Source organism: Mercenaria mercenaria, unplaced genomic scaffold (genome assembly GCF_021730395.1).
Source record: "Mercenaria mercenaria strain notata unplaced genomic scaffold, MADL_Memer_1 contig_152, whole genome shotgun sequence".
In the NCBI taxonomy this organism is placed as follows: Eukaryota; Metazoa; Mollusca; class Bivalvia; order Venerida; family Veneridae; genus Mercenaria; species Mercenaria mercenaria.
The window spans coordinates 27,672-53,898 of record NW_026459499.1 but is presented as its reverse complement, the minus strand read 5'-3'; the positions used below and the strand labels follow the sequence as shown (position 1 = coordinate 53,898).

At 35.5% G+C, this 26,227-nt stretch overlaps 1 protein-coding gene across 1 annotated transcript; it reads right to left on the bottom strand.

Annotated features, from left to right (window-relative positions):
* Nucleotides 1-262: 262 nt before the first annotated feature.
* Nucleotides 263-26,227, bottom strand: LOC128551674 (F-box only protein 42-like). Its single transcript, XM_053532573.1, has 8 exons — nucleotides 25,998-26,227; nucleotides 18,780-19,016; nucleotides 14,818-14,921; nucleotides 14,339-14,505; nucleotides 13,850-13,946; nucleotides 7,548-7,610; nucleotides 4,337-4,453; nucleotides 263-2,746 (listed from the first exon to the last, which is right to left on the bottom strand). The coding sequence occupies exons 1-8, from the start codon at nucleotides 26,143-26,145 to the stop codon at nucleotides 1,976-1,978; spliced, it is 1,704 nt and encodes a 567-aa protein (XP_053388548.1). The 5' UTR covers nucleotides 26,146-26,227; the 3' UTR covers nucleotides 263-1,975.

Here is a 26,227-nt window from a genome sequence, read left to right as displayed (position 1 = left end):
TGGCCTCTAGAGAGGTCAAAAGATTTTAATAATTTTAGACCTACTGACCTAGTTTTTGACCGCAGTTGATTCAGTTTCAAACTTGACTTGCTAGATATCATCAAGATGAACATTCAGACCAACTTTCATACAGATCCCATGAAAATTATGGCCTCTAGAGAGGTCACAAGGTTTTATTATTATTTGACCTACTGACCTAGTTTTTTATGGCACGTGACCCAGTTTCAAACTGAACTAGACAACATCAAGGTGAACATTCTGACCAATTTTTATGGAGATCCATTCATAAGTATGGCCTCTAGAGAGGTCACAAGGTTTTTCTATTTTTAGACCTACTGACCTAGTTTTTGGTCGCACATGACCCTGTTTCGAACTTGACCTAGATATTATCAAGATGAACATTCAGACCAATTTTCATACAGATCCAATGAAAAATATGGCCTTTAGAGAGGTCACAAGGTTTTTCTATTATCTGACCTACTGACCTAGTTTTTGACGGCACGTGACCCACTTTCGAACTTGATCTAGATATCATCAAGATGAACATTCAGATTAACTTTCATACAGATCCCATGAAAAATATGGCCTCTAGAGTGGTCACATGGTTTTTCTATTATTTGACCTACTGACCTAGTTTTTGATGGCACGTGACCCACTTTCGAACTTGACCTAGATATCATCAAGGTGAACGTTCTGACCAATTTTCATGAAGATGTCATGAAATATATGGCCTCTAGAGAGGTCACAAGGTTTTTCTATTTTTAGACCTACTGACCTAGTTTTTGACAGCACGTGACCTAGTTTCGAACTTGACCTAGATATCATCAAGATGAACATTAAGACCAACTTTCATACAGATCCCATGAAAAATATGGCCTTTAGAGAGGTCACAAGGTTTTTCTATTATTTGACCTACTGACCTAGTTTTTGATGGCACATGACCGAGTTTTGAACTTGGCCTAGATATCATCAAGGTGAACGTTCTGACCAATTTTCATGAAGATCTTTTGAAATATATGGCCTCTAGAGAGGTCACAAGGTTTTTCTATTTTTAGACCTACTGACCTAGTTTTTGAAGGCACGTGACCCAGTTTCGAACTTGACCTAGATATCATCAAGATGAACATTCTGACCAACTTTCATAAAGATCCCATGAAAAATGTGACCTCAAGAGTGGTCACAAGGTTTTTCTATTTTTAGACCTACTGACCTAGTTTTTGACCGCACGTGACCCAGTTTCGAACCTGACCTAGATATCATCAAGATGAACATTCTGACCAACTTTCATGAAGATCCCATGAAAAATGTGACCTCTAGAGTGGTCACAAGGTTTTTCTATTTTTAGACCTTCTGACCTACTTTTTGACCGCACGTGACCCAGTTTCGAACTTGACCTAGATATCATCAAGATGAACATTCTGACCAATTTTCATAAAGATCCCATGAAAAATGTGACCTCTAGAGTGGTCACAAGCAAAAAGTTTACGGACGGACGGACGGACGGACGACGGACACTGCGCGATCACAAAAGCTCACCTTGTCACTTTGTGACAGGTGAGCTAAAAACTGGTCTGAGGTGATTTTAACCCTTTTTTTGAGTGTGTGAAAGTCAGACTTTTTACCATCATGCCATCTGTTAACTATACAGGTTTTTTTAGTAGTACAGATATTTTCAGTGAACTGTGTGATATTGTGTGAACTAATGAAAATACACAAAAATATTGGCAATTTATGAGTGCCACGTCAATACTTACAGACAATATTGCTTAGGAATCACTGATTACAAAAACTAACAAATAAAGCATCTTTCTAAATTTTCAAACAAACTGACCTTACTGCCTATTGGCAGCCCTTACACAGTACTTAGAATTAAACACACCTCGAAATGCTGAACAAGTCTTTGAGATAGAAACTGTCCCAATGATACCTCACAAAACTGTACGACTTGATCTTTTGTCTGTCCGATCTAAGTATGCTAAAGAAGGTGCTGTATTGGGGATATTATATAGAGTGCATTGTTCACCGTATGGGACTGTATCCCCTGACCCCTCTGTAGGGCATGTATGTCTTTTTCTATCCCTCCAAACATAAGAATTTCATTTTGGCCTTCTACAAGAGAGTAAAATATTGTCCCAGTTGGAGCACCTGTCATATTTTCGAAGTTTAATTTCTGCCATGACACTACTTTACATTCCAACACTCTGGAAATGTCTAACACATGCAACGTCATTAGCGATGCTAAGTTTGTAACCGTTGGTGATTTCTGCTGTCTGATATTGTGAAGATTTTGAGAAAGTCTGGGTGGCTCTTCCTCTGCATCTGAGGGCCCGACCATATCTGTGTGACGGAACCTCTTTTCATATTTCAACAAAGCCTCTAGTTGTTTTTGTCTATTTTTCATAGCATTTGGTCTAACACTTGGTAATCCAGGTCTAGGATTTGAAGTTCCAACTTCAGGTTCACTAGAATCTGATTGGCTATTAGCACTATCAGGTGACATATTTGAAGCCTCTGATTGGTCACTAACATTTCCCGAATCACTTGTTTCATCACTTTGATTGGTTGGAAATGTGTCAGGTGATCCAAGTGCTTGACTTTGATTGGCTGGATTTGCAGGTTGTTCAATTTCATCTTCCCTTGGAGGCACCCAGATTTTACCTCGAGGTTTGTATGCCCGTGGACTAACTGGCACTGTTCTAGGCAGTGGCTTAGCTGCCTTACTCAAGGTTACAATCATGTCTGAAACCTAAAAAAAGGGAACTGACTGCATTATCATTATATCTTTTTAGGAAATGTTGTAACAAACAATTAGTGTATAAGCAACTTAGAAATTAAACAATTTAATAACTTATGCAACTAATGTATCATATTACGCATAAGTTGATTAAATTTGTAAGTTTTAGATTTTCATTTAGTGTACTTTAGTTTCAATGTCAAACAAGACTAATTTTAAACACTCATGAACTTTAAAGAAGTTTTAAAAGATTGGTCAATTATGCAAACAAAGAAAGTCTGATAAATTTCTTCTATCATGTTAACAGTTTTGTAATCATATAATATACTCCTTATCAAGAATTTGGGCTGTCAACTAATCCTGGACTAGTTCCCATATCAAAATTTAAAACATACATGTACATATATTTCAATCTCTTTTACACCATGGCTGGGAAGAAGTCTGGAATGTTATATAAAATGAAGAGCCTGAACAATTTCTTTCTGACCATGAAGTGTCCTTAATATAGGGAAATTCTGGCAACCAGAAGTCTTAAATCAGGACCATTGCTGAAAAATCCCTGATCTGTGAAAAACACCCACTGCAGATATTCTATTACAAACATCTTGTTTCAAATACTATTTCACCATGTGCTAGATAACTCGCATAGTGTAGAGATTCTATAATGACTGGCTTCCTTATCCAACTTTATTACATACATATATTAGAAGCACCATATCAATAGAGATAGAAAGCCACCCTGTGTAGACATTCAGTAATGACTGGTTCCCACATTAACTTCATTACATGTATACTTTACAAGCACTATAACACCAGAGCTGGTGAGCCACCCTGTGTAGACATTCAGTAAGCAGGCAATAATGACTGGTTCCCACATTAACTTTATAACATGCATACAAGCACAGTTACACCAGAGCTGTTGAGTCACCCTTTATAAACATTCATTAAACCTTCGGTAATGACTGGTTCCCACATTAACTTTATTACATACATACCTTACAAGCTCTGCTACTGGTTTCTATATCTAACTTTATCACAAACATACCTTACAAGTACTGTTACACCAAAGCTAGGGAGCTGCCCAGTGTACACATTCTTTAATGACTGGTTTCTATATCTAACTTTATCACAAACATACCTTACAAGTATTGTTACACCAGAGCCAGAGAGCCTCCCAGTGTAGACATTCTTTAATGACTGGTTTCTATATCTAACTTTATCACAAACATACCTTACAAGTACTGTTACACCAGAGCCAGGGAGCCTCCCAGTGTAGACATTCTATAATGACTGGTTTCTATATCTAACTTTATCACAAACATACCTTACAAGCACTGTTACACCAGAGCCAGGGAGCCTCCCAGTGTAGACATTCTATAATGACTGGTTTCTATATCTAACTTTATCACAAACATACCTTACAAGCACTGTTACACCAGAGCCTGGGAGCCACCCAGTGTAGACATTCTATAATGATTGGTCCCCATATCTTATTTTACTACAAAAATACCTACAAGCACTGTTACACCAAAGCATGGGAGCTGTCCAGTGTAGACATTCTATTATGACTGGTTCCCTTATTGAACTTTATCACTTTCATACCTTACAAGCACTGTTACACCAGAGCTGGGGAGCTGCCCACTGTGGATTCTCTACAATGATCAGATCCCACGTCCACTCATCTTCACCAACAGTAAGCAACCAGCAGTCATTATAAACCTGAAAAATTTATCTGCTTCAATAGACTTCACTTGTCAAAACACTAAAAAACAAAATTTTTGTATAGAACAGAACTTTTGTATCAGTTATGAAAGATCCTGATAATATGTCTAAACATGTTTTTGTGTCACCTGGTTTCCAATGATGCATATACCTTGCTATGTTATGGCTGTACATGTACGTATAAGTCAACTATACAGCCTTCAAACTACATGACAGGTAGCATTCAATATGTGTATACTGCCTGCAAACTACATGACAGGTAGCATACAATATGTGTATACTGCCTGCAAGTACATGACAGGTAGCATACAATATGTGTATACTGCCTGCAAACTACATGACAGGTACCACACAATATGTGTATACTGCCTGCAAGTACATGACAGGTAGCATACAATATGTGTATACTGCCTGCAAACTACATGACAGGTACCACACAATATGTGTATACTGCCTGCAAACTACATGACAGGTACCACACAATATGTGTATACTGCCTGCAAACTACATGACAGGTACCACACAATATGTGTATACTGCCTGCAAACTACATGACAGGTACCGTATATTATGTTGCGTATACTGCCTGCAAACTACAACAGAGGTACCGAACACGCCTTCAATTGATTGATAAAGAGGGACAATATGTGCTCTCCCTCTCATAAACAAGAGGACCATGATGGTCCTGAATCGCTCACCTGTCTCCACATGACCCAATTTTCATGAAGATCCATTGAAAAATATGGCTTCTAGAGAGGTCACAAGGTTTTTCTATTATTTGACCTAATGACCTAGTTTTTGAAGGCACATGACCCAGTTTTGAACTTGACCTAGATATCATCAAGGTGAACATTCTCACCAATTTTCATGAAGATCTCATGAAGAGTATGGCCTCTAGAGAGGTCACAAGGTTTTTCTATTTTTATACCTACTGACCTAGTTTTGACCACGTGACCCAGTTTCAAACTTTATCTAGATATCATCAAGGTGAACATTCAGACAAATTTTCATGAAGATCCATTGAAAAATATGGCCTCTAGAGTGGTCAAAAGGTTTTTCTATTTTTAGACCTACTGACCTAGTTTTGACCACAGATGACCCAGTTTCGAACTTGACCTAGATATCATCAAGTTGAATACTCAGACCAACTTCCATACGGATCCCAAGAAAAATATGGCCTCTAGAGAGGTCACAATGTTTTTTTATTATTTGACCTACTGACCTAGATTTTAATGGCATGTGACCCAGTTTCGAACTTGACCTAGATATCATCAAGATGAACATTTTGACCAATTTTCATGAAAATCCATTGAAAAGTACGGCCTCTAGAGAGGTCACAAGGTTTTTCTATTTTTAGACCTACTGACCTAGTTTTTGACCGCAGTTGACCCAGTTTCGAACTTGGCCTAGATATCATTAAGATGAACAAACAAACAACTTTCATACAGATCCCATGAAAAATATGGCCTCTAGAGAGGTCACAAGGTTTTTCTATTATTTGACCTACTGACCTAGTTTTTGAAGGCACGTGACCCACTTTCGAACCTGACCTAGATATTATCAAGGTAAACATTCTGACCAATTTTCATGAAGATCCATTGAAAAGTATGGCCTCTAGAGAGGTCACAAGGTTTTTCTATTTTTAGACCTACTGACCTAGTTTTCGACCGCACGTGACCCAGTTTCGAACTTGACCTAGATATCATCAAGATGAACATTCTGACCAATTTTCATTAAGATCCCATGAAAAATGTGACTTCTAGAGTGGCAAAAGTTTACAGACGGACAGACAGACTCACGGACGACGGACGCCACGCGATCACAAAAGCTCACCTTGTCACTTTGTGACAGGTGAGCTAACAAGAGGACCATGATGGTCCTGAATCGCTCACCTGTTCCCACATGACCCAGTTTTGAGTATGACGTCGTTTTTAATATTATTTGACATAGTGACCTAGTTTTTGAGCTCATGTGACCCAGTTTTGAACCTGACCTAGATATCATCAAGATAAAAATTCTGACCAATTTTCATGAAGATCCATTGAAAAATATGGCCTCTAGAGAGGTCACAAGGTTTTTCTATCATTTGAGCTATTGACCTAGTTTTCGACGGTACGTGACCCTGTTTTGAACTTGACCTAGATATCATCAAGGTGAACATTCTCACTAATTTTCATGAAGATCTCATGAAAAATACGGCCTCTAGAGAGGTCACAACGTTTTTCTATTTTTATATCTACTGGCCTAGTTTTTGACCGCACGTGACCCATTTTGAAATTGACCTAGATATCATCAAGGTGAACATTCAGACCAATTTTCATGAAGATCCATTCAAAAGTATGGCCTCTAGAGAGGTCAAAAGATTTTTCTAATTTTAGACCTACTGACCTAGTTTTTGACCGCAGTGGACCCAGTTTCAAACTTGACCTAGATATCATCAAGATGAACATTCAGACCAACTTTCATACAGATCCCATGAAAAGTATGGCCTCTAGAGAGGTCACAAGGTTTTTCTATTTTAAGACCTACTGACCTAGTTTTTGATCGCAGTTGACCCAGTTTCAAACTTGATCTATATATCATCAAGATAAACATTCAGACCAACTTTCATACAGATCCCATGAAAAAATATGGCCTCTAGAGAGGTCATTCATTATTTGACCTACTGACCTACTTTTTGATGGCACGTGACCCACTTTCAAACTTGACCTAGATATCATAAAGGTGAACATTCTGACCAATTTTCATAAAGACCCCATGAAAAATGTGACCTCTAGAGTGGTCACAAGCAAAAGTTTACGCACGGACGCACGGACGACGGACGCTGCGCGATCACAAAAGCTCACCTTGTCACTTTGTGACAGGTGAGCTAAAAATTTATCAGTAAAATATCATCCACAAGAATACATGCAATTGTGCCAGAAAAACAAGATTAGAAGCTAATGCCTTTTAGATAGCAACACCTCTATCAGCGCTATCTTAGCCCTCTATCAACCCTGTTTCAGCCCTGTCTGAAACATACCTTCTCCTTAAGCCAGAAAAAAAAAACTGACAAATACCCTACACTCAGTGACAGAAATTTTGAAGTTACCTGATTTGGTGTACCGCCCCCACATCCTCCAACTATAAGAATATGGCTGTCATCTATTGTTACCTAGCAACAGATAGTAAGATATAAACAGAAACAAGAAATATCTTTAAAAATGATGGTCGGCGAATTGTAATAAGGAAAGAAGTTTATGAATTTTTCATCTAACATTCATCTTTCATCTAACATTTTTCAAATTGCAAAACTAAACACCGTACTTTAACAATTTAAATGGTTCTCTTTTAATTTTTCGCAAAGGTTTCGTAGGGTTGCAATTTTGTTTCGTTTATCCTTAGACGAATAATTACAGCAGTAGTTTGATGAAGATTCATGAAGCGAGGTCATTAAACGTGTTTATATTTTTAGCTAAATTGGTCCCTATCCCCATTTGTAACAAAATAGCAGGAGACCTTACGACATTGTTAGACACTGAGTTTGATAAAAATCCATTACATTTTAGTGGTTAATGCGAAGAAAGGCATATCTACTTTTAGCTATAGTGGTCCCTAATACAGCCCAAGTTCCTATATAAATAAATTTGGAAGAGGACCTTATAATGATGCTCCAGACCAAGTATGTCAAAGATCCACCAAGCTGTTCATAAGACGCTGTATAAAGGCATTTCTAGTTTTAGCTCTAGCAGCCCCTAAAAGGGGTCAAATGTCCCAGCTGAACAAAGTTGGCTGCGGGCCTAATAAAGATGCTACAAATCAAGTTTGATTAGAATACATGAGAAAAAATCAATTAAAGGATTTTTTTATTTATTATTTTTATTTATTTCTAAAATAGGCCAACTGATCCCGCTTTAACAAATGCATATTCGCTATTCAAGAATCTTTGGATAATGACGTCACACCTATAAAAAAGTGAAGGTCAAGCAAAACATACAATTGTAATTATTTCAATATTTTTGTTTCATAAGGAAAGTTTGACCGTAGTCATATCACATAGATAAACTGTATGCACCTTCATTTCAGTGTAATGAGACTCAGTCATTATATAGCATATATATAACAAAACAGATTTCAACTGAGTTCAATATTTGTATACCATACTTAAGAAAAATATTCATATATAATAAATCAGTTAAATAATTTATAACAAATATATCAAAGCAAATAAGTACTCATTTTAATATGCAATCTGAATAAGTCACAAAAGCAAGAAACCTTTTCATATACAGACGACAATTGTAACAAGGAAAGTCTTTTAAAAAGCACTTCTCTACATAAAAGACTCTTATCACACCCTTATTCATGTGATATGCAGACCGTATTCAGCTCTTTCTTTAATTTGATATATGTTGGTATTTGAACAGGTTTTTATCATATTTATTAAACTTACTTATCATTTTGAGATATATCAATATTCTTGCTAAATATACTGAGCCAAAGTTAGCTTTAAAACTGTGAACAGCGTCGTTTAGGATAAACGCTTTGTCTACATTTCACTCAGCGTAGCACAATCAACAGAGTGAAAGAAATTGACACTCTCGTCCAATCAGGCAGAGTGTTACATAAATCTTCCATTTTCATAAATCATCTATAATGCGTTATCAAGTAGTTTGATTTGCAAACTGAAGTCACGCGGCATAGGTAACGAAAACGAATTTAGACGGCGTTCGCCGAAAAAACAACATTTTATACATGTGAGTTGGAATGACTTAATTTATATTTTCCTGCTCCACATACTGGACATGTACATCTTACTAATGTTTACATTCATGATAGTTTTGCATGTTCAGAACAAAAAAATTTACAATGCAGAATTTGATCAAACCTTGATTTTTCGAAACATCTGGTTTCTGATTGTTGGCTACACTGATTGAAAAGTAGATTTGAATTAAACTTTTCAAAGTAATAAATAAACATATTGTTTATTGTATTGTCAAATAACATATATAGGGTGTGAGATATTTGGCCATGACTTAAGCCATCATATTACTTAGACCTATTTCATTAGTCAAAATTTTCATTTTTTTATGTTAGGGAAGAGGGTAGTGTTGCCATATTTATAAATGTGTACCTGGGATGAAATTCATTTTACATGCATGCTGATTTTCCTTTCTGTATGCCTGATCCAGATGTTAGTCCACATTAAAATGATAAATGAGCCATGCCATGAGATAACCAACACAGGTGGCTTTGCGACCAGGATAGATCCTGACCAGACTGCGCGGATGCGCAATCTGGTCAGGATCCATGCTGTTCGCTAACAGTTTCTCTAATGTCAATAGGCTTTAAAGACGAACAGCATGGATCCTGACCAGACTGCGCAGATGCCACTATGTTGATTTTCTCATGGCGCAGCTCAAATAAAATTACACTAATACCTCAGGTATAACCAAACCTGCAGAACTGACTTAACCTCCGGCATAATTCATTACAAATCAAACTTTACACATGTGCACACTATAACATAATTAATTTCATTAGTAATGGAGTTACATTCAACATGGTGCCTAAAGCTGAGAACAACCCTCTATATCTCAAGCAAAGTTTTAAACTTACATTTCGCCTCAGTCACAATCAAATGCATACTTTTTAGGTGCTCCATGTTATACACCCAAATTTAGAAGTGCATGTTTATATATTCTGTCTTCAGCACTTCAGGAGTTACATATCACTACCCAGTTGCAGGTAAAACTACTTTCAGGTATCTGATGTACATATAAAACGAATGCCATGCTGTCCAATAACAGAAAAAAGGCCAAAATTCAGCGTTATATTGTTTCACCTTAAAAAATGTGCTTTTTGTCTTTTCATTTTAATTAAAACCTGAACCAGCAAGACCTTTTTGTGCTGTTTGGTTTACAGGAAAATTCGTCTTCTTTCAGCTGCAAGTTATTTCAACTGTCTATGTCACCCACAACAGAAGATATGTACTGAAGACTGACATGACCGTTTTGTTATATATTTTGCCTTTTTGCTCTTCCTCATATCAGATATCGAGGGTTCAACGCAATAAGGGCGTATCTACATATAGTTATTATATGTAGATACGCCCTTATTGCGTTGAACCCTCGATATGTGATTTCATTATGAAATAATTCTTTTTTTACTGTCTTATTGGTCTCTGTGTGAACTTCAGTCTACCTTCTTCTGAAAATAATAGCATTCTTTCAGGTGGAAGTTTCTTATCTCCTCAAATTTGACTCTGAACAGACAATGATAAATGCGCCAATTTTTTTGTCCTGTCCGTAGACACCTATTTTCTTTGTGAAGGATACAATATAAGAGTTTAATCACTGTTGGTATGAAAGCTGCTAGGATAGTGTCTAAGTTGATAAACATTAGACGGAATTAAACTGGGTTATATAGATATAAATAGTTGTTGAATTGCAAAATGTCTTGTCCGTAGACACATGTCTTGTCCGTAGACACTAAAGAAACGTAGGTTTTTTGACAAATATCATTTATAAAATCATACTGGAGCTATTTATCAAGTTTCAATGATACACCACACTTAATGTTTATACAAAATATAGAATAAATATATTTCTAATGAAACATACTTCTTCCAAATGCAAAATGTTACCCATTTATTCTTGTGTGTACAATCTGAATCTGAGAAGTACAATGGATATAGAATATGTTTTAATCTTATACATGACTTACATAAATGTTAAAAGCTATCAAAAAAGGAATAATACATTTCTTTCTAACCCTCCCTTTGTCATGGCTAAAACAAGGCATGCAATGAGGGTGTCTACGGACAAGACATTATGCAAATACTATTCAATATATTTTCTGTTTTCAATAAAAACCAGCACTGGACCTTAGAAATATATCAAGAGTTCTTTGAAATAAATCAAGAGACTCTGAAATGCAAAAAAAAACAATCTTTTACAAGTTAGTAGTAAAACAGAAAGAATGAGAAGATACAAGCAAAATCATTTGACATTTGGTCATATTCTAGTGGAGTATGGATCTATTGTTAGACATGGTGTGGGCTGTCCACTTTCAACTTAAACATTTTGTTATAATCCACTCAAGATGGCATATTTCTGTGCTCTTCAGGGCCAAGATATAATGGTGATTGGTTTTCAAGATTTCATTCTATTCATTCGCCTATCAACTTTTATTCTGTAACTGACTGAAATCACATAAAATTGAAGCAGTTTAAATCATCTTAAAGAAATTACAAGCAATTTACTGCGTGATTACCGTAGTCTCCTTGCAGCTTTCTCCCTTTCAAAAATGAGAGCTATTTAGATTTGTTTGTTTTTGGGGGGTTTAATGCCCTTTTTCAACAGAATTTCAGTTATGTAACTTAACAATTGTTAATTGATTCTGTACTGTACAAACATGTTCTCTGCAAGTAACTGCCAACTTCCCCACATGCATCAGAGGCAGAGGTCTAGAATTTTGAAATCATAGTTTGATTTACGATTGGAGTTACTAACATTTGTTCCAGTATTTTTCCAAGAAAATAATATTAATATAGGTGATAACATGAAAAAAAGAAGTAAATGTGATAAGAAGATAATAAAAAAACTTTGTCTCCGGTCATACTATCTTATATAATGGAAAAAGGTCAATATTAATCAAAAATATTACTGGCTAAAAAAAGAGAATGTATCTTGGGAATTTTAAGAAAAAAGCATAATATGTAAGTCATTAGCTGACTCAAAACTAAGTGATAAAAACTTATCACAGTGAACATTTAATTATTCTGTAAACAGGTTAAAATTCACAGGAATTTTATTTTGCAGGGCTACTTAAAATATTAGTATGAGTTATGGATCTCACAGAATAAATGTCATATGAGTATTTTACAACATACAGCTATTTAAGCAGTCAGCAAGGGAGTTTGTTTCATTAGTTTTCCATTTGAGACACAGTTGTAATCTTTTTAAGATGTTGTTCTCAGCTATAAGTTTAACAAGTTCTTCTTACTTTTTTAATGTTTCTACTTTAATGAACATGTTTAGATGAACTCATAGAGTTCTTCATGTTAAACTTTGTGTTTATACTTTTTTACCATTTCTTGATTGATATGGTTGATAACAGCATGTAAATAATTTGCCTCAACAAAGTCTAGTCAGGTGGTTTCTTCCACCATCCAATTTCAGGAAGATTGTGGTTTATTTTGTTTAGTTGAGGTTAAAAGTTATTACAGATAAATAAACATAGTCTAAATGGTGTACATAACAGGCTGCAAGGTCAGTTCTTAAGCCCATTAAATGCATGAGCATTGATCAGAAACATTATTACTCTATCATTCTGTCTTTTAGACAGAAATTATGGTCAAATGTCTTGTCCGTAGACACCAAGCTGAAGGAGAATTTTAACAGCCTATTTCAGTGAGGATCCTTCCAAGTATCATTATTTTTAGTATATAGTGAAATATGAAAACAATTAGTCCTAATTTATGTAAGCAATAGCACAGAACTTGTCACATAATGACGTTTTGATTTAGTCACAGTTGTTCAAATCCTTCAATTATTCGAAGACACATTCTGAAGACCGTCATTATACTTCTTTTCTTAAATTTGTTTGTTATTTACTTGTTCTTGATCATTTTAAACATAAAAAGTTCAACAGAACTAAAAGACTGTCTTCTAAAACCTATGTAGAAAGCACTTGGCGATGATGTCTTGTCCGTAGACTTTTTGGGTAAATTTCGGCTTTCATTTTAAAATTGCGATATCTCTGCCAAACATAGTCGTAATCACGAAAATGAGACCATTATTTAAAGAGAAATGACTGAATTTTTAGAAAATAACATATTTGAGTCGAATAAATGCATTTCAAAAGGTATGCAAAAACTGAAAGCAAGTAGAAAACAAAAAATTCTAGAATTTTGAACTTCAAAAGAAGATAATAACTACAAATCTTTGTGTAATTTATTAGTTTTTTGGGTTTTCTACATTACTTTTATGTACCTTATCATGTGGTAACAATTTTGTTGGGTCTCAAAGAGTTATTTGAATAAAACAGTCCTTTAAAAATGGTCATGTCTGTTTTATTTTTTCCCTGAAGATTCATCTTTATATCGAAAAAAAAAATATTGTCGAATTATCAGACAGCGACAACTACCATTGTTTTTGTAGAACCAAGGTATATGGTAAATTAACATTTCAAAATAAAAGAGTTTTACAAACTTTTATTTTTGACCCCAAGTGAAACAAAAAAATGCATTTGATCGTGACTGAGGCGATTGGTGAGGGGCAAGTGATTCAAAATCAGCAATTTTAACCAATCAGCAATGGTGATCCTCTAAAATTTTAGTTTGTAGCAAAGAAAAATGCTGGCTGACTTGCTGAAATTGGTTTACCTTTGAATAGTGTGACATATTATTACCTGTGTTTGTCCATATCTTGGTGCAGGCCTCCTGTAGCCTATTCTAGGCATTCTCCATGCTTGTTCATTGAAGTCAAACAGCCACACCTCATTTGTCCTACAATACAAATTTCATTTTTACAATTTTGGCTAATCCTTACAACACTTTTCACTCAAACTGTAAATTTTCAAATCACTTTAATCTTTAAAATTCTAAATATATACAGAGAAAATTTGTTTGTTACAGAATAAGATCAGACTTAAAACAACTGACTACCAAAAACAATCATAATTATTGTTTAGAGTGTCATAGTCAAAAATGAGTTATCCACCAGTGAAAGATAGCTGGATTTTCCATGTAAAGCAAATTAATTTTTTATTTATTTCAATTATTTTTGAAGTGATTAATCAAAATGTTCATATTTTTTACCAGTGCAAAGTCACAAGCAATGTCATGAAGTAAACATATATTTAAATGTCAGTAAAACAGAGTAGAAAGTAGACTTTTACCTGATACCAGGGATTTGAGAGCCACCAAATATGACCATATAATCACCAATAATTGAGGCGGAATGTCCTGCTATTGGCTGAGGACTCTGATGGGATAATGTCGTCACATGTGACCAACGATTTGTAGATGGTTTATAGATATGAAGTTCAGAAAAAAACCTTGCAGCCTGTTGGAGAAAAACAATCATTTACCATAAAAGGTTTAGATAAAATTGTCATTCGAAGTGCCATAATAATTGTTTTTGATTGCTTTGTTTGTTTTGGGGATTAATGCCATTTTCAACTGTATTTCAGCAACTTAACGACAGGAAACCAATTAATAAATCTCTAGCCAGGAAGTCTTGAGATGTTGCTCTGTAGTCATGAAATAAAGACCACTTTATCAGGGCTGCAGGGTGTTCTTGTGTACCAATACAAGAAATATTATACATGTAAGTGCAAAGCTTGAATACAATACATTTCTCAACAGCTGTATTTACCTGATGTAAGGGGAAGGGTGTTGGATGACTCCAGCCTCCAAACAGAACGAGGTTATCCTTGTATACCACCAAACTAGCACAAGCTTTGGGGTACGGATAGGTTCCTGCAAATATAATAATATATCACAGTAATCTGCAGTTTGTATAAATGTTTGATGAAACACAAAATAAACAAAGTGAAAATGTTATTCATTATTTTTTATCTCACTTCAGTATAATGTTTACCTTTCTTCTCTGACTGTTATATTTCAACTCTTATTCTCTTAGGTATCCAAGATTCTGCAGAAAATTGGAAACTTTACATCTTGCTACAAGTTTCTGTGAATCAAATCATAAAATCATAAATTGAGCCACGCCATGAGAAAACCAACATACTGCATTTGAGACCAGCATGGATCCAGACCAGTCTGCGGATCTGTGCAGTCTAGTCAGGATCCATGCTGTTCGCTTTCAAACCTTATCGCATTTAGAGAAACTGTTAGTGAAGAGTGGGAATCTACCACACTGCACAGATACATGTACATGTCCAGGCTGTTCTGGAACCATGCTGGTCGCAAAATGCACTATGTTAGTTTTTTTATAGTGTGGTTCAATTTATACATCTTATCTCTATAGTAAACAGAACATTCAACATTTGTAGAACAAGGTTACTGACGCAAATTATGGTCGAAATCAAAACATCAACGAATACAGACACTCTCTGGATATCTGTTTGCCTAACTTGTACATTTTGTACAACATAAAGTCAATAACACTACAAGTCATGTGAATATTCAGCTGCAACTGGCTACCAGTCCATATCTCAGAAAGCGTTAAAATACTGTTAAAAATAAATGTATAAGATTAAGAAGAAATTACAGTAAAACATGAAATTGCTTAAAGTCTCAATGGGCCTGGCTTAGCCTAATGCTGAAGTCATCTAGGGGTTTGAGCAATTCCCACATAAAATATGGATAAACGACAGGGGACCAAATCACTTGCTAAACTCAGCCCTGAAGCTTGAGCCAATGATGCTGGGACAGTGTTTCACTGTAATGACAACTGATTTCGAAATCAAAACTACAGCTGCTTTTGAGAAAAGCCCATGTCTCCCACAATAGCCTTATCATCTAAATAGTAAGTCTGTCTTTATATACTGTTTACTCAATACAAATATACCTTTGAAGAGTAACAAGGCAGTCTAAAAGACAGCTATATCCCCCGCTGCTGTTATGGATAGCAGCTCAAACCTTTGCCCTCGAGCTGTGACATTGACCTTGAGCCACCATGGCTGACTGCACATGGTTCTTCACATTGTCTTGATGAGGCGATCATTTGATCCAAGTTTCATGGTTATCCTTCAAGGTGTTTAGGAGATACAGAGCGGACACGAAATGGAAGGCTAAAACCTTTGACTTTGAGTTGTGACCTTGACCTTGACCTTGAGCCAACACGGCTGACTCATGGGTTCTGCACATTGTCTTGATGAGGTGGTCATTTGATCCAAGTTTCATGATTATCCTTCAAGGGGTTTAGGAGATACAGAGCGGACACAAAATGTTACAGAAGGACGGTAGATGGAAGGACGGAAGGATGGACAGAGACCATTCCTATAACCCCCAACCACTCGTCGCGGGGGATTTAAATGGAAGGCTCAAAACTTTGACCTTGAGTTGTGACCTTGAACTTGAGCTGACATGGCTGACTCATGAGTTCTGCAAATCGTCTTGATGAGGTGATCATTTTATGATTTTCCTTCAAGGGGTTTAGGAGATACAGAGCAGACATGAAATGGAAGGCTCATGCAAACCTTTGACCTTGAGTCGACATGGCTGACTCTGGGTTCTGCAAATTGTCTTGATGAGGTTATCATTTGACCCAAGTTTCATGAAAATCCTTCAAGGGGTTTAGGAAATACAGAGCGGACACAAAATGTTACAGAAGGACGGTAGATGGAAGGACGGAAGGATGGACAGAGACCATTCCTATAACCCCCAACCACTCGTCGCGGGGGATTTAAAGGTGGTCAATCACATTTAAACAACATTTAATGACATTTTTTACTTTTTGTATATTCTGGTAGAGAATTATTTAAGGAACAAAAAGACCGATTACATAGAGTAAGATTCCTATTTGAAATGTATATTTTATTATTTTTAAAAAATTTTGTAATTACTCCCCTTTAATATGAAAGTATATAAAAAGCTGGGTATTTCTTTTTATTTCGATACAATGTCTAGTTTTACATTTGCATTTGATAGACATATCAACTATTGAACAATCTGAACCAAAATGCAAGTTTAAAAGCTGTGTGTAGCTTCTGAATTCGTTTATTTCCAATCTATCTTGGTTGCCCAACCAAGATAGGCAAAGGGAGGTAATAATAACTTTTCAAACTTGCGTTTCTAATGAATTCCATCTAAATACATAATTTTTAATGCAAATATTTTACAAATATATTACAATATGTCTAATATTTATACATTTCCTTAGGCAAAGTATGTTTATCAAATTTATACTTATGATAAAATAACTCTATCTTGGTTGGGCAACCAGGATAGGAAAATGAAATTTTAAAAATACCTCCAGTGAAAATCTAATTTGTATTAAGTGTTAAGTGAACATAAACGAGTGTAAATGATCAGATGCTAAAGTTTCGAACAAATCCGTTACATGGCCAAAATCTGATTATCCACCTTTAAAAGGCTGATTTTCAGTAATTCCAGGGCTATAATTTGAAAGGACCTGGCCTAGTTCGAACTTGGCCGAGGACTTTTCTTATGGTCAAACACATTTTGTTAAAGTTTGGTGAAGATTGAATGAGAAATGTTTGACTTAGAGCATGGACAAGAGTAAAAAGGCCTATTTTCGGTAATTTAAGGGCCATAATTCCAAAGTGCCTGTGCTGACTTGGCTGCTTATCGAACTTGGAGAGGAGTTATAGTCAAACATATTTTGTTCCAGTTTTGTGACGATCGGATGAGAACTGTTCGACATAGAGCGCAGACAAGAGTAACTAGAAATGTGTCCATGGGAAATAGATGCCCCCATTATATGACAAAGGACACAGATCAACTGCACAACTGCACATGCTGACCAACATTCCTGTAAACTTTGGTGGCTCTAGGTCCAATACTTCTAGAGCTACGCACGACACAAAATTAAAATGACCAATTTTTACTTAGTCAGGGGCCATAACTCCTACAAGACTGAATAAATCCGGAAGCAAAACCCCAGGTGCACAACTGCACATGCTGACCAACATTCTTGTAAACTTTGGTGACTCTAGGTCAAATACTTTTGGAGCTACATGTGACACAACACTAAAATGACCAATTTTTACTAAGTCAGGGGCCATAACTCCTACACATCTGAATGAATCCGGATGCGAAAGCCCAGGTGCACAACTACACATGATGACCAACATTCCTGTAAAGTTTTGTGACTCTGTGTCAAATACTTTTGGAGCTAGGCGCGACACATTCTCGGGAGGAAGGACGGGTGCACAAGGGCAAATCTATATGCCCCCCCCCCCACAAAGTGGGGCATAAAAATGCAGATTTTTGGTAATTTAAGGGTCATAATTCCAAAGTGCCTTGGCAGATTTGGCTAATTATAAATCTTGGCTGAGGACTTAGGGTCAAACAAATTTTGTTCAAGTTTGGTGAATATCGATGAAAAAATGTTCGACAAAGAGCGCGGACAAGCGTAAAAAGGCTGGTTTTCGGTATTTCAAGGGCCATAACTCCAAAGTGCATGCACCAATTTGGCTAGTTATTACACTTGGTCAAAACTTATGGTCAAACACATTTTGTTCAAGTTTGGTGAAGAACAGACTGATGAGAAATGTTCGACCTAAGAGTGTAGACAAGATTTGTGACAGACACACGTACACACAGACTTGAGTAAATCAACATGTCTCCCACACCACTGTGTGGTGGGAGACATATAATAAACATAGATTTCTTCACTGATTTACTTACCCATTGCCAATGGTCGTATCCATTCTCTGGTAGCTAGATCAAATCTCCAGAGATCATTTAATGTTGTGTTAGTGGCTGTACAACCCCCAAACACATACAGAGATTTGTCAAAGTAGCAACAGCTGTGTGAGTAACGTTCGGTGATATGTGACCCAGCCTCAGGTTGAATACTCGACCACTCGATTTTTGATGTGAAAACACTCTGCAGATATGTTTGATGAAGCTTTCTCAAAACAACTGAAATTTATACAAAAAAAATTATCAATAAACTCAATGAATTTTTCAAGGACTAAAGTGCAAAGAAACAGTCTTTATGAATAGAACAAGATCTCATTTGCTGGACTTTATTGATTTGAAATTCCTCTCTAGGTAAGTAAGTGTTCCAGACCAGTTTTATGTTAAAGATTTATGTTGTTAGTATGACAGTCTAAACTTTCTGTCAGCTGATATAGGACTACTTACTTGTTTATCTGGTGGTGGGCAAAACAATGTTTTTGATTTTCAAAATTCAAAAAGTTTTGAAATACTTACAATTTTTTCATATTTTTGTATTAAAAAATCATTTTAAAATGAAGAACCTTTTTAAATGACATATAATTTTGATAGCGGGCATACTGATGTTCAAAACTTTTAGAAAAACAATGTAAGTCAAATCATAATTAATCCATTTTATTTCGAAATAATAATTCAGAGTAATGAATAAATTGCTTGTTTTATACCCTTTCCACTGATAAAACAAGATCTGTCGGAGGACAGCTATGCTTGACTTTATGATAGCCTTGTCAGTTGCATAAAAATAAAGTTGAACAAGGGTGCCAGAATGTCACAATATATGCCCGTCACAGCAAATTTCTTTAGTCTAGCACCTGTATTTGCAAATGGAATTTTAATTTTGTGGTTGTTTAGTAATCATTGTAAGTCATTTGTTTTTCTAAGACCACAAAAAAACTCCTTACCAGGTAGAGATACATTAAAATACACCTAAAATTTGAAAGTAACATCTATGTTGTACCACAGAAAAGTGGTCTTTTTTTTTCCCTACGGTCAATTATAAAAAAGTTACAATATAAGTTATTTATAGTAACAACTAAGGGAAGACAATCCAAAAAAAAAAAAAAAATCCAAAAAAAAATTGTAAGTCCACACAAAAATCTTTACCAGGTAGAGATTGGTCAAAATACACCTCATAATTGGATGTAGCATGCATGTTGTACTACAGAAAAGTGGTCTCGATTTTTCCCTACGACTAGTAATGAAAAAGTTACAATATAAGCTATTTATAGTAACAACAAAGGGAAGTAATTCTAAAGAAGGGAACTGCGCATGACACTTCGTCTCATGATGGTGTATAATTGTGCCAAGTTACATCAAAATCCCTCCATGCATGAAGAAGAAATGCTTCGGACAGTCATTCTTGTATCTGACCTTTGGCCTCTAAGTGTGACCTTGACCTTTGACCTAGGGGCCTGGTTCTTGCGCATGACACTCTGCCTCGTGGTGGTGAACATTTGTGCAAAGTTATATCAAAATCCCTCTATGCATGAAGAAGAAATGCTCCGGACAAGGTTTTCATTCTTGTATCCGTTGACCTCTAAGTGTGACCTTGACCTTAGACCTAGGGACCTGGTTCTTGCGCATGACACTCCGCCTTGTGGTGGTGAACATTTGTGCCAAGTATTATCAAAATCCCTCCATGCATGAAGAAGATATGCTCCGGACAAAGTTTTCTTTCTTGTATCCTTTGACCTCTAAGTGTGACCTTGACCTTAGACCTAGGGACCTGGTTCTTGCGCATGACACTCCGTCTCATGATGATGAACAATTGTGCCAACTTTCATCAAAATCCCTCCATGCATGAAGAAGATATGCTCCGGACAAAGTCATTCTTGAATTTGACCTTTGACCTCTAAGTGTGACCTTGACCTTAGACCTAGGGACCTGGTTTTTGCGCATGACACTCCGTCTCATGATGGTGAACAACTGTGCCAAGTTTCATCAAAATCCCTTCATGCATGTAGAAGATATGCTCCGGACAAAGTCTGTGGACGCCGCCCGCCCGCCATCCCGCCCGCCCGCCCGCCAGGGGCGTTCCCATAATACGTCCCGTTTTTCAAACGGGCGTATAAAAAGGGGAATAGTTTTGCAAAATTGCGAAACAGAGTTATGGAACATGTAACATGACAATGGACAATTGCGTGAAGTTTCAATCCATTCTAAATAGTGGGTACTGAGATACCAGCTTACATAAAAAAACATAACCAAAAAACTGCTATGTCGAAAAAGGGGCATTATTTTATAAAAATACAAATTAGAGTTATGGAGCCTGTGCATCACATGTCAGATCATGACAGTAAACAAGTGTGTGAAGTTGAGCTCCATTCCCATTAATAGTAGGTACTGAGATATCAGTTAATATATATAAAACCTTAACCAAAAATTTCTAAGTCGAAAAAGGTGCATATAATTATATAATTTTGTAAAAATGCAAAAAAGCGTTCTGGAACCTGTGCAATGTAAGTCAGTTTATCACAGTTAAGTCAAGAAATGTGTAAAGTTTCAATCCATTCCCATAAATGGTTAATGAGATTATTTTGAGATACCAGATTACATACTTACTTAACCAAATCGGGACATCGACACATGAGTGAGTCCAATAGCTCTACATATTCTTTGAATAGTTGAGCTAAAGATCATTGATAAAATTTGTGTTTTAAGAAAGTTTAGGCAGTTAATTAAACATCACTGTTTACAAAAAAAACATGGATGTTTGGATTCTGACCACACAATTACTGTCTTATCAGTTCTAAAAATAGATAATACAACCATGACAACGGATTTGTATACAAATATCACCCACATTAAGGGCTCTCCCGAGTGAGCAACTTCAGCAAAATAGTCTCTTTGGAATTTTGCTCAAATCTAGCCCCAAAGCAAATGCAAGTCACCCAATTTTCTTTGATCCGCACTCAATAATTACTGCTATCTGCACTGTTGTAGTGTTGACAATCTGCACAGTGTCAAAATGAGTGTTGATTACACAAACACGAGCCAATAGCATAATTTAATCTCTGCCTACTTCAGGTTATTGTGAAATTTTGGTGAGAAGTGTTAAAGCGAATCAAATTGTCCGATACACCAGAGACGATTGTGTTTTGCCAATTAGCGTCTCGGTTATGTCTTCAAATGACATTTTGCATTTGATTATCAACATGCACTAATGCAAAAAAAAATGTTTTATAAAAAATTTAAATTATCCATGTGATAAATTGGAATTGTAAGCAATTATCTTGTATCATGGTTATAAAAAGGCCAAAAGAACAGTCACTGCATTGTTGAAAGGAAGTGTCTAGCCATCCGGTAACCGGACACCTAGCCTGCATTCTAGCCGTCCGGTAATTGATTTCTTAATGAATAAGTAATGATTTTATATAATTTTAAATGTTTTTTACTTGTCAATAAAACGAATGAGACTGTTTTTGTATACAAAACCGTTGATATTCTTTTGTTTTTTTAAATGATAAAATCATTGATTGCCGAACATCCACGTTATTTTGTAAAACATGAAAAAGTGATGTTTTTCTAAAGGCCTAAACTTTAATTTTTAAAACACAAATTTATATAATATATTTTGAATAATGGAATGCTTATATATAAAACAAGCAATTCATTAAGTAATTTTGCAATTATTTTGAAATAAAATGGGTTAATTAATATGAACAATTACTCATGAAACAGTTATTCATGAAAAAAATATTTGAATAATAAAATATGAAAATTGTCAGTTTTTCAAAACTGTTTTAATTTTGAAAATCCAGTGAAAAAGTTGTTAAAATTTAAAATTCTGATCACATAAAAGCCACCAGATCAACAGATTTAAATGGGTGACATCACGGCAATCTAGCCAATATTGATTTCGGCCAACTTTGTTTTAACATCGACTGAATAATTAATGCAGCGATTTATTCGAGATGATTAAAAGTAAATCATAGTACTAAATCTTTAGTATAATGTATTCAGTGACACGTAAAATTTTATTTGCAGATAAGTATCGATATCTTCAGTAAATAACAGACCTGCATCATAGTCGAACTAATCCAACATACACAGTTTGCAGGCCTTTTTTTCATCAATTTGGGAATGCCACCGACACCAGTGGAATTGGGAAAATGCTCTCGGAAATTGTCTTTAATTGGGACAATTTGCAAATTACCAAAATCTACATAAATGTGTTTTTGTGTGAAATATTAATGAATTGCATTTCAGTAATAATTTATTGTTCAATAGTATTATAATTTAAATATACATACAAATTAGCAAAACTATCTTAAAACAGCAAAAACCCTAAGAGGTATTATCATTTGGGAATTTTAAATTCAACTTTGGGAAAAAAACATACCCTCGAGTAACCAGTTTCCGTTATGGTAAGGAAACAGCGCGCAATTTCGTGAATAATAATTGTATAACTCAAACCATTTTACTTTGATATAAAGTGAAAATCTTTCCTCCTTTTATCCCCACAGTTTCAAAACGTATTTTATGTTGCTAACTGATGGACACTGCCATTTTTAAACATCAACCGGAACTGACTTCCATTTAGACTGGTAGAACAGTTTTCGTTACCTTTGCGAAATGATAGAATTAAACGGAATGAAAGGTACTACAATAACAGAGACCCTGTAACATTCGAAATTTATTCGTTTTCTATCACTTTTGACACAAATATAATGTTATGATTTAATTTGCATACACAAATTACCACTCTCGTTGGCTTTGCCAAAGGTAGTTGGAGAATACTGCCTGTATTATCGTTTTGCTAGAAGTGGGCTTCTACAAACCTACAGCAATTCAACAAAAAAGTTTACAATGAACAATCTATCTATCAATGAATATGACAGTTACCTGTGTTATTGATAAAATGCTTTGATTGAGACAAATCAGCATGACCTTCTTAGTAACCAACAACAATACTTAGGATTTTAAAAATTACACTGTACAAAAGTCTTTTCGAGTTTTTAGTCATATAAGGTAGTACCTTTTTCTCTCCATTTCGTTAAATTAATTAGAGCGTTTGAACCAGTCTTCCGAGGCTGTGACCTTCTTGTACAAAATGTAAACAATCGGCTGCAACAGGCTGTTTTAAGGAAACATCGATGTATTATATATGATTTAATGGAAGCAGTAAGGTGCATTATTGCATTAATCTGTTTATACTATTTCACGTGAATACGGGAAGTAAAACTGTTTTCTTCCACTTTCACGTACTACTCGGAGCATTTTTTTGGGTACAGAAGATAATCTGACGTTTCTGAAGTTGACTTCCAGGTTATGACGTCAGAAAACGTTACTTAGACGGATTTTCAAACATACTGATGTGAACAGTTTTAAGGTCATTTATCCAACATATGTTAGACCATTAATGGAATATGCTGTACAATCATGGAATCCCTACTTTGTGAAAGATATTGAATGTCTTGAGAGAGTACAGAAATATGCAACAAGGTTAGTGCCCGAGTTGGCGGATTTAAATTATGAAGAACGTTTAGATCTTTTGAATATGTACAGTTTGAAAGAAAGGCGTTTAAGAGGTGACTTGATTGAAACCTATAAGTTTTTGACAGGTAAATACAATTCTTATCCTGACAAGTTTTTCAAGTTATCAGATATTTCATCTACCAGAGGACATTCACTCAAGCTCTATAAACCAACTCTTAAGAAAGGACTCCTTCTTCGGAAAATTTTTTTCTCCATCAGAATATTAAATGCGTGGAATGGATTATGATAATCGCGATTTGAGGTTACTCGAGGGTACTTTTTTGCATTGGGATTACCTCCTTTTACCGGAGGTAGATTTATAGGGGGAAAAAGCTCTGGTTTGTTTTTATCTTGTGATGGTGGCTGCAGAAGTAAGTACAGTAACAGCGAGGGTGCGACACCTTATGTACCAGTCACTTTATGTACCACTTTGACACTTAGTGTACCACCTATATATTATATAGTAATTGTATCTCATTGTGTAGCACTGTCAATATGTGGCCCTTTTCAAGTTTTGCCTAAATATAATGTATCATATATAATTTTGTATCCTGTATCCCAAGGTTACATTTAACACACTATATCTAGATATCAATATGTGATAATTACCTGTGAAAACAACTTTGATTTAATCAGCTTAAGTCCATAGAATGTTGTTAACATTTCTATGTGCATATAATTTTACCTTATTCATTATGACAATTAACATTTAAATTTAAAGTAAAAAAACATTTCAAGTAACATAAAATAAAACATTTCCATCAAATCAAAACAAAAATGATCATCCACTATATAATATATATGTGGTACATAAGGTGTCCAAACAGTCAGGGGTGTAACTGTTTCAAGTTATCACTTTTTATAACCCATTTGAGTTACTGCGTTTATTTTCATAACTTGTTTCAGTTATCATCAAATATTACAAAGCCCTTTTGTGTCAATTCCTTATTGTGAATGTGACTAATGCAATCATTTCCTGAATCCTTGGTCTTTTATCTTTCCAGCTATGCAGTAATTTCTTTTACGCAAGGCTGATAAAGTCTTACGCAAATGGTTTTAAAGCTATAAAACTCTTAACATCCCATTATGCTCATCAGGCCATGATCAGACTAAAAGAGAATTTGATTAACCACAGTTTGCTACTAATTACACTTTAAAGGTCACTTTGTGAGAACAGCAAAAAGGCTTTTTTTGAATAACTTACCTGAGTTATCTATATTTTATAACTAATACAGGTTATAAAATACTTGAAAAAGTAACTGAAATAGGTTACATAACTTAAAACAGTTACACCCCTGACTGCCAAAGCGGTACATAGTCATAAAGTGCTGGTACATAAAGTGTCTGGTACATAAAGTGACACATTCAACAGCGACAGTAAGCTTGTCTAACCTGCATCATTACTTATTCATTAGGAAATCTATTACCAGACGACCAGAAAATTCCCTTAGGATTTGTTAGCCATCCAGTGACCAGACGGCTAGAACGCAGACTAGGCGTCCGGTTATCGACGGCTAGAAACTTCCTTGTTGAAAACAACTTTTTCTTTCCAAAATATGGTAGGTTATGTCACCAACCAACATAATTTACTTTCTTCCCTGGGCACACACATATTAATTTACCATGCATCAAGGAACTATGAAAATTATACTGGCCTTAAAGACTAGCAAATGACAAGCGACGTACCCTGAACTAACTTGTGCCAAGAAGTACACACCAAACTTGCTGATTTCAGGTCTTTATACGGAGAAACTTTCATTAAAATAAATTCTAAGATTTCCTCAGGTAGATCATGAATAGTCTTGCATGATAAATGCTCCCCGTCATCTTCCATTTTAACAAAAATATAATAAAAATAAAAAATAAATTAAACGTATCCGAAATGAGGATCCGTAGCTCCAGTAAAAACCAATATC

Bases quoted from the DNA above. Each gene is read 5' to 3' on its own strand.
- LOC128551674 (XM_053532573.1), bottom strand. From the start codon at position 26,145: ATGGAAGATGACGGGGAGCATTTATCATGCAAGACTATTCATGATCTA. The intron at 13,947-14,338 runs GTAAAAGTCTAC...TTTGTATTGTAG, and splicing joins TCTCAAATCCCTGGTATCAG to GACAAATGAGGTGTGGCTGT. The intron at 2,747-4,336 runs GTATGAAAGTGA...CCCTTTTTTTAG, and splicing joins GGTGTAACAGTGCTTGTAAG to GTTTCAGACATGATTGTAAC.